General features: G+C 34.7%; 1 protein-coding gene across 2 annotated transcripts in view; it reads left to right on the forward strand.

Moving 5' to 3' along the window:
* Nucleotides 1-15930, forward strand: part of LOC119077655 (histone-lysine N-methyltransferase trithorax) — a 31889-nt gene that overhangs the window by 4276 nt on the left and 11683 nt on the right. For both annotated transcript variants that reach the window (XM_037184872.1, XM_037184873.1), the window contains exons 2-4: nt 12115-12952; nt 15401-15643; nt 15704-15898. In XM_037184872.1, the coding sequence (XP_037040767.1) occupies nt 12115-12952; nt 15401-15643; nt 15704-15898 (1276 nt within the window). The remainder of the gene's footprint in view (nt 1-12114; nt 12953-15400; nt 15644-15703; nt 15899-15930) is intronic.

Below are 15930 nucleotides of genomic sequence, written 5' to 3' on the forward strand. Positions count from 1 at the left end.
ATTACAATCAATAGGTTTGTTCCAAGTAACTGTAAACACGAACTTTGACAACCCGAACAACGACAATTTCATCCATAGCAACGTCGCTTACGTGATATTTCATACAAATCGACCAACGTCGCCTACGCGATTTACACAGAGGTATTATTGAGGTTATGGTTATATGGATGAAATTTGACAATTCATATGGCCTTGGAACAAACCTATACGAACGGTTTCCTTATCCTAGTTGCCGAACCGAATACCGACTGTCGGAAATAGACCTTTTTAACCTGTTAACCCGTCTGGGCTGTCATCTGCTATCGACACGACAGCAATAATAAACGACAAGCTTCAACTAATGAGGTCTTATAAAGCAAAAAGCGTGTTCAAAACAAACGAAGTAAAAGATTTCCGAAATCAATCTTTGAAAATATTCGATCAAATGAAGTAATACATAAGATAGTAAAACTGTTAATATGCTTGCCGTCTGTGACAGGTTAAAGAATATCGAATAATTGTTTGAGATTCCAGATTCTCGTGTTAATATTTTTATCGTAATCCTCGTCGATGCCCAGAGCGATAATCCCACCAGTCGCAATAACAGAACACAAACTAGTACGTTTGTCAATCGAAAATTATCGCAGCTCTCATTCGACAATGAAATATTTCCGTAGGGTGTTCTGCGAGTAAGTATTGGGAATATTTCTAAAGCCAGGCCAGTCCTAACATCAGCTTTCCCAACTACAATATCGACAAAAAAAAATCCACGAAAAAAAACTCAATTACCGCCTCCGCCTGACTCATTGTAATACGAAATTTAGTTCACGATCGTCTCTTTCAATTAAAAACGAGCCAAAAAAAAAACTGCAAAGGAAATGCATACAAAAAGCCCATTAATTACAAATCGACGACATTGACTAAAGTCATTTCTTTATGCTTCGCTTTATGACAAATAAATAAACTTTTTCTCCTGTTCGTATTTTCAAGACGAGTATATAATACTGTACACATGGGATAATTGCACAAACAATGCGCCGAGTGTTCAATACATTAACACACACGGCCAATTATCCATCTAATATGAATCGACAACGTAAACTCGTGTGTACCACAACACAACTTAGCACAGCGCATGGAAAGACCGTATAAACGGATAATTCTTGCAAAGAGAAAGGTTAATATGCGCTGTTTTAACGCTTGAGCCATTACAGAACAGACCACCAATAAATATGGAAGTCAAATTCCGATCTTATTTTATATAATCTGCATTTTAAAATGCACATAAATCCGAAAACATTCCTGGTATTAAAATGATATGATATATGTCGGTGTAAGACCAGGCTGTACGATATATTATATACACAAATCGATCTGCTTTATAGAGACTATATTATAGTTTTGCTCTGGTGTTGATATAAAATAACTTAATAAAATTATATGTTTTCTGTCCCGTCCTGTTCACTGCTTTTTTTTTAACACAATTTACATAAAATAAAATTTTTCGCTCATTTATGACGAGTATAAAATATACTAACGAATCAAAATGTGTTTTATATTAAATGGATAAAAACACAAGACAAAAAAAAATAAAGAACAAGCAAAACAAGTTAATTGCCCATCACACATTTCCATCATCGTCCACCAAGAGCACTCAAGGTCAGCGTAAACTTATGAAGAAGAAGAAGAGGAAAAAAATGGAAGGCAAAAAAATCTGAAAAATTAAATCCGAATAAAATACCATTGTGCGAGCTTATTAAAATCGAAAGAATATAAAAATATTATTTATTTTCATGTGAATTTTTGCGCTGGGTAACGCTCACCAAAGCGAAAATAACCAGTAGACAAAAAAGAACACACACACACCACACACACTCACTTAATAGATGAGAATATTGTGTGGCTTTTGTTTTGTATAAAATCGGTTTTAGGAGATAGTTTATGATGCTTTACATTGGCTCTATAAATTATATAAATACCTATAACATACCATACCATATACATTACCATCATCTACACAATTTCATTTCAAACATGAAAATCTAACTCGTATTAAATTGTGCGATTTGTGGTTCGTTTATTCTGATATTAAATCGAGATTTTCAATTTTATTAGACGGCTTGAAGAGAGGTATTAAGAATACGTGAAGCGTGTCTTTGACCGAGACTCGTGTAAATTGTATATAAGATGGATATCACCTCACCATTCTGTTGTTGTTTTTTGTTTCGGCAACAGTTTTAATGATGAATTGGTAACAATAAAACAATCATTTGAATTTAGAATTCATAGGTCATGGAACTTGCGAATTGTTTTTTTTTTGTCATTAGGCTGACGGTCGAGTCAAATAATTGTTTTTTTGTTAAAATTTAAATCTGTACGTAAGTGGTGCTTCGACTAACTTATCTACTGCAACACATTCATCCACCAATGTCATGAAATCGATTTAGTAGTAGGTAAAATCTCACACTGTTAAAGCACCTTCTAATTCAAAAAATCAAACATACTGTGGGCTGGCCTAGCAGCTAGGCTGTATCGAATTTTAAGACTTGTCCGCGATATCCTGTGAGCGGAAAATTTAGATCATCGAAAACTCTGTCCAGGCATGTGGTCCCTCCGATCGACTTTGTGACTACCGATGGTGATATTGCAGAAAGTTGAGAGTAGTTTTGAAAAAGATGTTCTAGTAGAATGCTGAACATTCAAAACTCTACAAAACTGTTGAAGATGCCGATGGTTCTAAAGGTGTCGAGATTGACTAACATAGATTTTTCCTTTTTCCTGATAGACAATTTGATTTATTATGTGGTGTGACTTTATTGCGGGCGCATCGCGACTGTGGGTACAATATTTCTACGAAAGTATTGTCAGCTTTACATAAAAAATGTTTGAATTTTTAGTAACTTGTAAATCTTCGCTGACTCCATTACATGAACATTCATGATCAATATTGTGGGCCACAGAATAGTGGTAGAATTCCACACTCATTGAATCCCCTAACACCTGCGTGTATATTCCAATATATCTCCACACCATTCAATCCTCTCTTTCAAGCTATTCTTCTTCCAACAGTAATACTACATCGATCCTCTTGTCCAATGTTTTTTCGCCGCCAATTTCGATTGTCGTAAACGACGAATTGATATTATGTGAACCGAACATGGACCAACATAAACCAAACTGCTGTAAAACTCGCTTCGAACCAATCAGTTTTTGTAATGTATTGGAATTTATCGTTCAATTTCACTTTCAAACAATCCAAAGCATCTCGGACACGGTGCAGTTGTTTTATGACAATACGCGTACACAACATATTGCATTGTAACGAATGCGTACATTGATTTACTGATCAGGCGTATACGTTTGATGCATACTTAACGTTTTTTTTTTGTGTCCGATCTCCTTTGAGAATGTCTTGACATTTTATATCGTTCTTTCGAGCATTTAATCAACATTAATACAACCAAAGAAATGACGCATTTTACCTGAGTCTTCTGTCGATATGCATCGGTTTTTTGTGAAAATAATGTTTCGCTACACATTCAATGACCCAGTAAACAGCAATCATATTACTCGGTGCATTAGATATATTATGATCAAGCGCTTCGCTTCAGACTGCTTTTTAAATACTCATTTCAACAGCAGTAACAATAAAATGTTAACTAGCTTTCAGGTCAATAGCCGTGCTGTATAGCAAATATTATACATACCGATCACCAGATTTAACTCTATTCAATAATAATTTGCTCTCATACACATCTAATAAAAAAGCATTAATACATTTACACCTCTAACACCGTAAATGCAATCTCTCCTTGTATGTACCTAATCTACAAGCGAATATAAACATTAAATTAACCAATATCTCTTCCAATCCAATCCAATAATAATTTCAATGAAGGAAAAAACAAGTTTTGTTCAAACAAATTAATTTTAAAATATAAAAGGTGCCAGTGTGTTTCCAATTCAATTGTCTATGGGTATATGTTGCCACAACTGCTGGCCAATTTATTTATAAAAAAAAACTTCTCTCGAAATTCATAATTTGTCATAAAACAAACTTTTACGAATAGTTACGTAATTGAAATTTAAAAAAAAATTGTTTTCAATAGCTGAGTTCTTTGTTCTTATTCAAAACTATGAGGTCACGCGGCTCTGGAAGATTTAACTCCGGAAAAATGTTTCAACTTTGAACAATAGTTTTCCGTTTAATACTGGGAACAATCAGTCAGTAGTATGTGTACCGCCAGATGGGATGGCTCAGTGGTTACGTATTAGCCTTTTATCAAAATGATCCGGGTTCGTTTCCCATTTCAGACAATTCCACATGGAGTTTTTCTAACGATTATATCGCATCGTAACGTCCCTAGCGTCCTAAAGTTCAGTGGTAGTTGGGTAGTTGCCGTGTGTTTGGTGGCTGTAACTGTGTAGAGACTGAAGGAATCATTGCATGACTTGACTACCAAATACGATGAAATTGTGTTTTAGTCTACATTTAGGCGAGATATCAATTAGCATCAAACTTTCCTGTGCATACTTTGAGACGTGGTTTGTAGTTCGCGTTACGTCGGTGGTTCAGATTGTACTTGTTATTGGGTGTAAAGGGCTGCTATTGAGGCAAATCAAATCAAATCAAACCATTCTGCATGTTGCTTTCACACTTTCATACTTCCACTGATATACCTATTCGATTCACTGATTGTCATACGAGAACTGAGTCTGTATCACCACCATATTACAATAACCTTTGAACTATTTCCTCGAGAAGATTTTTTAGCAAATATTAACCAATTCACCCTACATTGCATACCATATCATTTTAAAAATAGATCGAAACAAAGCCACTGCGCTGCCAAACTATATATTTTTGGTCTTCAATTACCCAGCCTTCCAATCGATACTCGTAACTCGTAACCATATAACTAAAAGTTACTATAGCCACTTTAAAGTCGCTCAACTCAACAGTCGATCTCATAAATATTCAATTAAACCATTTGCCGTGTTTAACCAATAATTCATAACATCTACACGATGAGAATAGCGAGACATTTTCTGAGAGAGAGACTGTTAAATTACGAAAAAAAGGGCTGTACATACGCGACCTTCAATGTACGAATGGTGAACGCACTATTTATAAATTCGTTTTTTTGTAGAATGAACAGAAAAAATTTCAGATTTTTTGTTTTTTCATAAATCTGAACTTTTCCATGCTCTATGCACATGAGTGTTGGAATGATTAGATGTTAATCGTAATTTTAATAAAAATGAAAAAAAAAATTGCTTCTGTTCGTGACAGGTACTATATCCTTTTCAATAAGCAATTTATCTCCGTTTGATAATTTTTTTTTCTCAGTCTGATTGAATTTGAATAAATATATTTTTAGGAGTCAGAATGTATCGGAAATGTTTGGATAATGTATCGCATTCGTTTACAATAAATTTTGTTCTATGATTAGATTAAATATATGGGGCGACAGCGACACAGCATCAATTGATGGAAGAAAATAGAATATTTTTTGTGGTATGTCTGCTATACACGTTTATCGACGGACGGAAATTAATAATTGCAAATTCTCAAGCAGGAAAATTTGATTAGGTGAAATGTAAATAGAAAAGTTGATGTGGGTAGTGAAATATGTGACCCATTTCCTTAACAAAAAAAATCTGAAATTTTTATGTTGTTCTCTGAGCTGAGAATAAATACAAAAAAACATTTCAGCATGTTTTGATGCCCCACTTCAAAAACTATCTAAATAAAAAGCAAAAATGTTTACAAATTATACATTTTTTTCCATCTCTATTTCAATAGTCGATAATTCTGTAATTGGACTCATTAAAATAAACAAAACGAAAAAAAAAATACTTTTCTCAAACTTTAACCAATATCGTACACATCGGACTGCTTTCTCTCAACAATATTATATATTCCGTGTTCAATGTATAATATTCATTCTCATGAAATGATAATCGGTTTTGACTTAACACATTGATATAACCACGATCTTGTATTGTTCAAGACACTGGTGTATCAGAATTAAAAATAATAATAATAAATTGTTGAAGCATGTTTATGAACCGAAGTTATTTTCAATGTTGATTTGCTTCGGCATTATATTATAGGTATATATGCGGCTTATGTGCCCAACGAAATATTTTACATAGTAATGTGTGTATATAAATAACGTGAATCAGCGACACTACTCGCATACCCACATGTTCACATCAATGAGCATCGCGGTTTTGTCATTTTCTTTGTAATTTTTCTTTTATTTTCTTTGTTTTTTCGATCTTTTTTTTGTTGGTTGGGGTCTAACCGCTTTGCAAATAAAATGAAAAATCCGCATAAGAATAATTAATTGGTTTGGTCGTTATGTTAAACTGGGTTTTAAAGGGACACCCATAAATCCTGTCAGATTTACATGGACGAGTAGATATAGTAAAAGTGTGATTCGTTTAAAGGATTGGAAAAAATTGAGGACAGAATCGAGGTAGAGAAAAATTTACGGAAAATGGAAGGCTGGATTTAAGTAAATGAATTGTCGAACGAAAACTGCAATAGAGTAGCAATTCAAGGAGCTGAATAGAATCACTGACTGTTACAATCTGTTGAGGCTAGCCACGAATCTATAAATTTAGTAGAGAAACTTAGAAAATTGAAGTGAACCTTGTAAAATGTTGTAAAATTATGGCAGTTAACAGTGCAGGGCCTATTTTGAGAAATCGACTTAATAAAATTTCGTAAATTTCCCAAAGAAAATTTATCAAAATTTCCTTAAAATTCTTTACAAATTTCTCGAAACTTGACTATCACTGGACATTCGTTGGCATTACATGAAAGTGGCGAATAAGCAGTTATGTATTAATTAATGTTAGTGCATGTTAGTGAGAGCACGTGAGCAATACTCGCAGAAATTTCGGTATTGCCCAAGGCGACTATAGTTATTTGTTCAACGAGGGAAGAAAAGTTGGAAATCGCATTGCTAGAGTGTTGTTTGTGGAAAGAATTCAATAGAGAAAATGCAATTTCCAACTTTTTTCCCGAGTTAAACACAACGTTTTTCACAACTAAGGCTTCCGAAGCTACAGCGGAGGTGAGAAAACGACTATTTTCTCACCTCAGCTCAAACTTTGGGTGCCTGTATTGTGAAAAGTGTTGACCATTAGGGAAAAGTATAAAATTTCATTTTCTCGGGAGGCTCTGACCATAAGCAACACCTTCAAAATAATATTGCCAACTTTTTTCCTCTCGGTTAATATTTCGATGGAATGAAGCTGGAAATTTTAATGATTATTTTGCTCGCGGGAAGAAAGTGGACTTCTCCACCCACGGATGTATTTTCGTATATTGTGTGATTCAGGTGGATTACATCCATGTTACATATCTGAACCCATAAATGAATCGTTCAGAACCATCCATGTAACATTTTGTGCATTACATCAGAACTAATTAGTTTGAAATTCATTGCAGTTGAATGGATACTAGGTACAGTTCGCTTTACTTTTATTTTTATAGACTCTATTTACGTCACAGTAATTGATTGTCAACTACAATATTTATGTACGGGTATCATATGCTCATTAGAGTTGCAACAGCTTTTTTATTTTATATAAATTGTATACAGATTTCCATATGAATAACGAATTTTCTCTGTAAACGATTTGTATAAACGCCATTCGAGTTAATCGGTTTTTTTTTCTCTCGTCACATTTACCATGAGTGTAAAGAAATCGTACACAATACATGTGTGTGAAAGACGCGATTTAATTAATTAGATAATTTTTTTTTATTCAGTTCATGGTCAGTAGCAGAAGGGTTGCGCATACATTTTCATCGGATTAACAGTCTGAATTGAATAATTTAATTTACGATGCGAACTTGTTGACATGAATGAATGTAAATTTTTAATTCAGATTTCAATGAGATAAATGTTCATTAAGTTCGGACTATAATCTAATTTTCCTGTTGGTTTTGTGTAAGTGTACGACGATAAATGTTCTCCGAAACTAAAAATTGAATGTGGTGGTGCACAAACAATCAAATGCTTATGCTCTAGAAACTGCCAACAACTACCAACTACTCACAAACTAGGATTACTCTACTTCATAAAATAACCACGAATTTCATTAGAAAATTTTCAATTTGAAAGTGCTACCCTACAATGCAATGTCTCGATTCGGATTTGTCCATTTTCTATGGTTATTCATATTGACCTCCCTATTTTATTCACAGTTTAGTCTTCCATCTAAAGTAAAGGTTTGTTTGGTGCTCTTCAGAAGTCCACTTCCACATGAAAAGCCCTAGAGACTCGAAACTTGCCATTCTGACTTGTAAAGGAAAAACTAGGACGAACGATTAAAATTACACTTTCATGCGTCATCTGACGCAAGTGGTTTTCTAAGAATTTTAAGTAAATTTTCATAAATTTTCTTTGGGAAATTTAAATTTTTTTTGAGAAATGTAAGAAAGAGGCATCTGTTTTTGGGAAATGTAAAGAATTTTGGAGGAATCTTTGAGAAATTTTTTTTTTTTTAAATGGGTCCGGCATTGGTAACTGCAACATTTTATTGGCTAAGCTAACCTAAACAGGCTTTAAAGTGGTTGTATTTAATTCTTTTGATTGCTACCATATTGAATGTTCCTTTCGACAAATCGATGCCAGAAACATTTTCTTAAACATCCTTAAGTCCAGTCTTTCTTTTTGTGGTGTTTTACAGTTTTACTATATTATCTACTCGTCTATGTAAAGCTTACAGGATTTTTTACCTGTTTATGTTGTGAGTATATCCTTTAAACGGGAAATAGTTATTTGTTAACGTAGGGAAGTTGGCAATTTCATTTCAAAAGTTCTATTTGTGGCCAGAGCGTAGCGGGAAAGTGAAATTTTCTACGTTTTCCAATGACAACACAACATTTTTCACAACGAAAAACGAAGTTTTTTAAAAGATTCAGCTGAGGTGAGAAAACAACTATTTTCTCGCCAGTGTTTTTAAATTGTAATTGGTTCACCAAGGTGAAAAAAAGTTGGAAACTTACTATTCAATCATTGAATAAAACGTTGTGTACGAACGTAGCGACAACTTAATTTTCATCGCGTAACAACAGGTAATAACCAGGGTTCCGGCATAACGTTATTTTTAACGTTATTTTTTGTTACGTGGACGTAACGTTACAAAAACGATTCAAATGTAACGTTATTATCATAACGAAAAATTTAATGGTACATTTGTTACAGTTACACAATCTAAAACGGTTTTTGCTAACGAAATGTTTTTCGGTACATCTCGTAACGTTACAAGAAAACGAAAATTTTTCCGGTACATCTCGTAACGTTACAAGAAAACGTAAATTTTTCCGGTACATATCGTAACGTTAAAAGAAAACGAAATTCTTTCCGTTACATTCCGTAACGTTACCATGATACGGAATATTTTTCGATAAATGAAATAACGTTAAGACAATTAACTGTTCCAATACAGTATCTTGAAAATTAGAGTAAATTACAGTAATAGCCTGGTCTAAAGGGAGGTTTATACGAATATTTTCTATCGTAAATGTTTTTTTTTATTGAATTTTGAAGTAATATAATTATAAAACGGAGCATTTATCATGAAATTTTTGTATTTTTATTGTTTACAGCTCCGGAAACCGCAACTTTTTTGACACTAATTCTTTTTTATTTCTGTAACGTTACAATCTTTCCAAAAACGATTTCGTTTCTCTTTGTAACGTTAAGCCATACCGCAAATAAATTCGTTTTACTTCGTAACGTTAAGCCACACCGGAAAATATTTCGTTTCTCTTTGTAACGTTACGCTATACCGGAAAAAATTTCGTTTCTCTTTATAACGTTAAACCATACCGAAATAATTTTTCGTTACACCGATTTCGTTATGAACTGTACCGAAAAAGCAAAAGTTCTATTTCGAAACGGTACGAAGTGAAACTTTTATGATAAAGTTTTAACGTTAAGGAACCCTGGTAATAACTGTCTTTCATTCGAGTCATAATTGTCGAGGAGTTTCTTTAGTGGATTCGTATACCGTAGATCTTCCTACAGAATTCGTACCGCTACAAGACTAGTAACTCTGGAGAGAATTGATAGCTCTGATGAATTTGTTATTCTCGAAGGTTCTCGAGCAGATTCTTTGGAATACTCAAACTCAAAGAACTCGAGGATCTTACTCTTCATAAATCATAGTTCTTGACACCTATTGATGGTAATTCTCTCAAGGATATCGTAGTTGTGAGAACTATCTTTTTCTATGGAAACGAACGATGCACAGACATTCATCCTCCTCCGTTTATAAAAGGTATCTGACTATGACTATGGCGTTGTAAAAAATGTATTTCTTACGCGTAAAAATATTGGAACATTTTGCCATTGCATCATAATAAGCCCGAGCAAAGCCGGTGGTACTCCACTAGTTTCTAAATAAGTCTCAATTCACCGTGTATCTAATACAGCTTTTAATTACATAATTGCCTATCCAACCATACATGCATGCAATCATTAAATTAACAAAACTGTCAAAAGACAACAAAAGTAGTTTACATTTTACATTACTTGCTCATCTGTTCTTACTTCTATAATTCAACAATTTATCCAACATTTGAATTAATTTCAAGTAACATAAAACGACACACAACATTCAAAGCATTATAATTAATTGGGCCTGACGTGTATATAGAATGTGCTTTCTGTGTGCGTACGTCGAGTCGACTTACATAAATATTGCCGTGCCATAAAAAGATAAAAATAATATTATCTTCATCGGCATACCAATTAAATTATTTAGAATAAACCAAAACAAAGGTTATCTTCGCACAATTGAGTATTTTCAGTCGACCCACATTTCTTTTCGTTTTTTTTTTTTCATTCGTCTTCTATTCTTTCAAAATATTTTCAGTTGATTTTGTGATGTATGAATTTAATGTTTGAATGCTACATCGTATAGTTAATGATTTGTTTTTGGCAAACATTACAACAAGCAAGAAATATATGTATTTGTATACATATACCGAATAGTCGTTGACGGGATAACATTGATCAAATAATGAGTTATTAATAATTCGTTTAAGTTTGCTATGAATGAAACTGAAATGTGTGCGTCTCTGTTTATGAATATCTGAATGATATTCTACTTGGCTGAATGTGAAGTTGTAACATTTAAATTTGAATAGATTTATGAGCCTCAACCAATGGCCACTTAAACGAAATATTTAATCGAATGTATCATTTACTGAAGTGAGAATTTGCATCCGAAGTACACAGAGATTTGCAGAAATATTTATTAGATTTTAACGTTCAATTAAAATCTCAACACTTATCAGCCGAAAATTCGCAATGATGTGCACATATCGCAGCTAAAATTCATATTGTTTACGATTAACTACGCACTACAATTTAATGCGATAACATTGATTATCACCTGAGCCTCACCTCAATGGAATTATTTTCGAAACTTTGTTTGCCATCAGACTGAACACTTTTTTTAATATCGACAAAACTCAATAGACCGAGAGACTGTGTGCATATCAATCCCCCATACTATCACTACTCAACACGAAAAGTATTTGTTCTGCAACTTTTATTGTTCTAACGCTATAAGAGCCTAACCTCGGTATATACGTTAGTAGTACCAATGCCCTCCGAGGTCAAACGAAGAAGAAATTTTTGTACCATTGTCAAGTAAGGTCCCATTGCCAAGTTAGGTCCCATTGTCAAGTAAGGTCCCATTGCCAAGTAAGATCCCATTGCCAATTAAGTTAGAGATGCACAGTCGCGAAGTAAAATAGCGAATCATTTTGCCATTGTTTGGATCTGTGAGAGGTATCAAGTACGTCTTTCGACGTTTTGCATTAAAATGTAAAAGTAAAGCGAAGTAAAGCTGTTGAGTAAAATGTTCTACAGTACAAAAAGCGAAATTGAATTTTGTCATCAATGTTTTCGAACCTCCAACCATTACCTTATGACGAACTGATTTACAGGCAGGCTCTCGTTCTACAATGCTTGAATTATTATTAACAGCCATAGTCTCTGGATATGCAAATGATGTACAAACAACGACAATTTTTTGTAGATTTCTTCAGACAATGTCTCTCGACATCGAATTCAAATTTCCAATTTTTTGTTTCAGGAAACTATACCACACAAAACGAATCCGCCAGACCCACCTGACAAAATAAACGATACAATGGACATCACAGCCGATCCATCCGGTGGCATACTGACGCGGGGTCGGAACAAAACCTCGGACACATCCGAACCGCCAGTTAGTAAACCGGTTGACAAACCAGTGAAGCAACGCAAAACCGTTACATTCAAAAATGTATTAGAAACCAGTGACGATGTAAATATCGTGAAAAAAGTGTACAATCCCGACAAAGTTCCAGTGGTGCCGATAATAAAAATAAACAAAAATCGTGACAAGGGTGATATACTGACACCATCCCGTTTGACTGATGTGGCGAAAAATTACAGTGGATTGACTAAGTTAGCGCAAAATCACAGTGCCGATCACATTGACAAAGTGAATTTGTTGACGTTCAAGTCGTCATTGAATGTAAATAGTTTAAAGGAACGGACTGATGTGCCATCAGTTGATAAGAAAATTGTGAACTTTGGATTTAAGACCAATAGCAGTAGTTGTAGTAGTAGTATTGAAGTGCCGGCAACAGTGACCAGTGAAAAGAAATTTGTGTTGCCGAAACGAAGTGCTCATTCTTGTCGAGTAATTAAGCCTAATAAGAAATTCTTCGAAGACGGTACTGAAGCGTCCAACAAAAACTCTAAGAAATCGGGTTGCAAAAAGTCGTCGCGAAAGGATAACACCTCTCGTGAAGATGACGACAAAGTACAAAAGACCGACAATTTCATCAACAACACTTTATCGTCGCAAATAAACAGCAGTAAATTGGATGAACAAGCAGACGAGGAATCCGAAGCTTCACAGACTGCTTCCGATGCAAACTCAGGTATGTCGATTATGATTCATATTATTTAACAACAACACCGCAATTTTATTACGGTTGAAGGTTACTAAGCAAAACCGTTTTGATTGCATCGAATCAACACCCAAGTTTGCATATTTTATCTTACGTGTTGCATAACATTAGTGTTGCAATAGCAGATGTCGATATCTTATTCGTTACACAAGTTAATTAACAATACATCGATTATGCTACGTTCTTAGATAAGATTGATAAGATAAACGCTTATTGGGATGCATAGGTCAGAAAATACTTTTCAAGTTTCATTGATTTGTCATTCGTTAGTAATTCAGCTAAGTCGTCATCAAGCAGTTAGTAGTTGCATTGGTAATTGTGATTTACCTAGCAGTCTTTTCACCCTAACGCCGCTATAGTCCAAGAAACACCAAACATTCATTGACAAACGGCGAAGAAACAATACATAACATTTTCACCCTAATGACAATTTTCCGTACTATGCAATCATTGAATAAAACGTTGTGTACGAACGTAGCGACAACTTAATTTTCATCGCGAGTTCAATTTTCCATTTCACTGTAATCAATCGTCAGGTAATAACAGTCTTTCATTCGAGTCATAATTGTCGAGGAGTTTCTTTAGTGGATTCGTATACCGTAGATCTTCCTACAGAATTCCTATCGCTACAAGACTAGTAACTCTGGAGAGAATTGATACCTCTGATGAATTTGTTACTCTCGAAGGTTTTCGAGTAGATTCTCTGGAATACTCAAACTCAAAGAACTCGAGGATCTTACTATTCAGACATCATAGTTCTTGACAACTATTGATGGTTCTAATTCTCTCAAGGAAATCGTTGTTGTGAGAACTATCTTTTTCTACGGAAATGAACGGTGCACAGACATTCATGATCCTCCTCCGCTTGTAAAAGGTATCTGCCGCTACTGAATAAACAAATAATCGCACAGTAGACAAACTGTCAAATTCTCACAAAACTACTCTGCCTGTGTTCGAATCATCATCAATCATTTCTTTGCATTCTGCAAACAACATCTCTGTCTGCATCTAAACTATGATCTGAAATTTCTATTTTCGGTTAAGCTCAACGAACGTTGTTTTCCTTCTCAATAAATGTGATAGCAGTTGGGCAACATTTATTCGTTTTGCAGAGCATGACCATTTAAGGTCATTTGTCAAATTGATGTTAAAGACTCGAAATCATTAGTTGCTCAACGAATTCAGACTGCTTGAATAATATTGGTTCGCTAACCCGACGTGCACAGCAGTATAATATATGTAAATCTCGCATGATAATATTCATAATTGTTTGGTATGTCGATTACTCAATTATACACATTTAGTCTGTCACACAATGCAAACACATATGTTTTGCACATGTTTATTTGTTTATATATCAGTCTTACGTCTTAATGTTCCAATGTACAAACATTGTCACACATTATTAACAGCTAATAGTTCACTATCACTACCAATTATAGTACACAACATATACACAAACCATTCGTATATTGTGTACACGTCTATGCTACTACGTAATATTTTGTGCATAACAATCATTTTCCCATTGATATGGGCCTTTTTCGGTGTTACATGTTTGGGAAATGCGACATATCTCGTTTGTTGAAGTGTGTTTATCGGTGCACCGTCAAGTACCCATTACAGAATCCATTAATTTAATTACATTGTACTGTACTCATGAATTAGGTTTGTAGTGTTTTTTTTTGATTGTCATCGACAGCCGGTGTAAGATAGGTTTTTAAGAAAAATGACACAGTTGGTCTGACAAAAATTTGAATGAGCTTGTCATGAAACCTTCTTGCTTTTATGATAGTTCAAGTGACATCATTACTTTTCAATTTCACAGCAATAAGTTTCCGGCAGAAATGGTGAGCAGATTTTGAGAACTGAGAGTCAGCCAAGACGGGTAGCGGTGATTAGGCGACCGAGTTTTAAGCAAATTGTCCACGATTGACTTAGAATTTATCACTCCTCATAACACACATTCATAACTCTAACACTAAAGTACGGGAGATACGAGAGTGTTACGAGTATGTTACTGTAGATACTGGTCCTGGTTGACTTTTATTCCGGTTCTTAAAAACGGTGCTGTGGTTCTCCCTGCAACTTGTTGAGCTGGAAAAGATCGTGGACGGGTCATGGTATTTTTACTTTTTCGGGTCGACCATGATGAGTCTTAAGAAAGGCTACTCTTACCCTTGAAGTGAGCTCTTATTTCCCATCAGTAGTTATCCTAAATGTAGCAAAAATTGAAAGTTTACTTGCCGCACAGATATTTGATACTTGACCCCATCGTCAAGTAGATGTTTTATTAACTTTTCCTTGACTTAAAGTATGTTCTGTCGTTTGTCATTTCACCCTTTCAACTTTGACTTATGAAAAACTAGTAAAACTCTGTCCATTCAACGATTAATTAACATTTACTTATTTAACTAGATGATGGATCAGATGTGGAGTCAGAAAAAGTGGCAGAACCAAACCCATTCAATCCATTCGCCGCTAGACCACTCACCACATCAACGTCCCTGATATCGGCTTCGAAACTAATACTTCGAGAGCCGAGACTTCAATTTTCATCGTCATTGACGTCAACAACATCGGCAACGACACCGGACGGACCATTCTCTTTGAATCTCAATAGTATTAATCCCGGTGGATCGTCGTTGAATACTCCGTTAAGTAAGTCTTACAATTCAACTAAAAAACAGCGCAGTCGTTTAACCATTTCGCAATCAAAAGCATTAGCATCACCGTCAACATTATGTGGTGTTTGTGGAACATTCTCGACACTATCGAAGCCTTTGCATCAATCGAGAAAATTTGGCATAAATTCGTGTGGAGCGTGTCGAAAGTTCATTTCCAAAACAATCAAGAAATTGGCTGCTTCCAGTGGATCAACATCAACAAATGTCCTACAATGCCATAAGAATGATGGTAAGAATGATTGACCATTGCTGAAGCGATTC

Source organism: Bradysia coprophila, unplaced genomic scaffold, assembly GCF_014529535.1.
Source record: "Bradysia coprophila strain Holo2 unplaced genomic scaffold, BU_Bcop_v1 contig_24, whole genome shotgun sequence".
NCBI classification, from domain to species: domain Eukaryota; kingdom Metazoa; phylum Arthropoda; class Insecta; order Diptera; family Sciaridae; genus Bradysia; species Bradysia coprophila.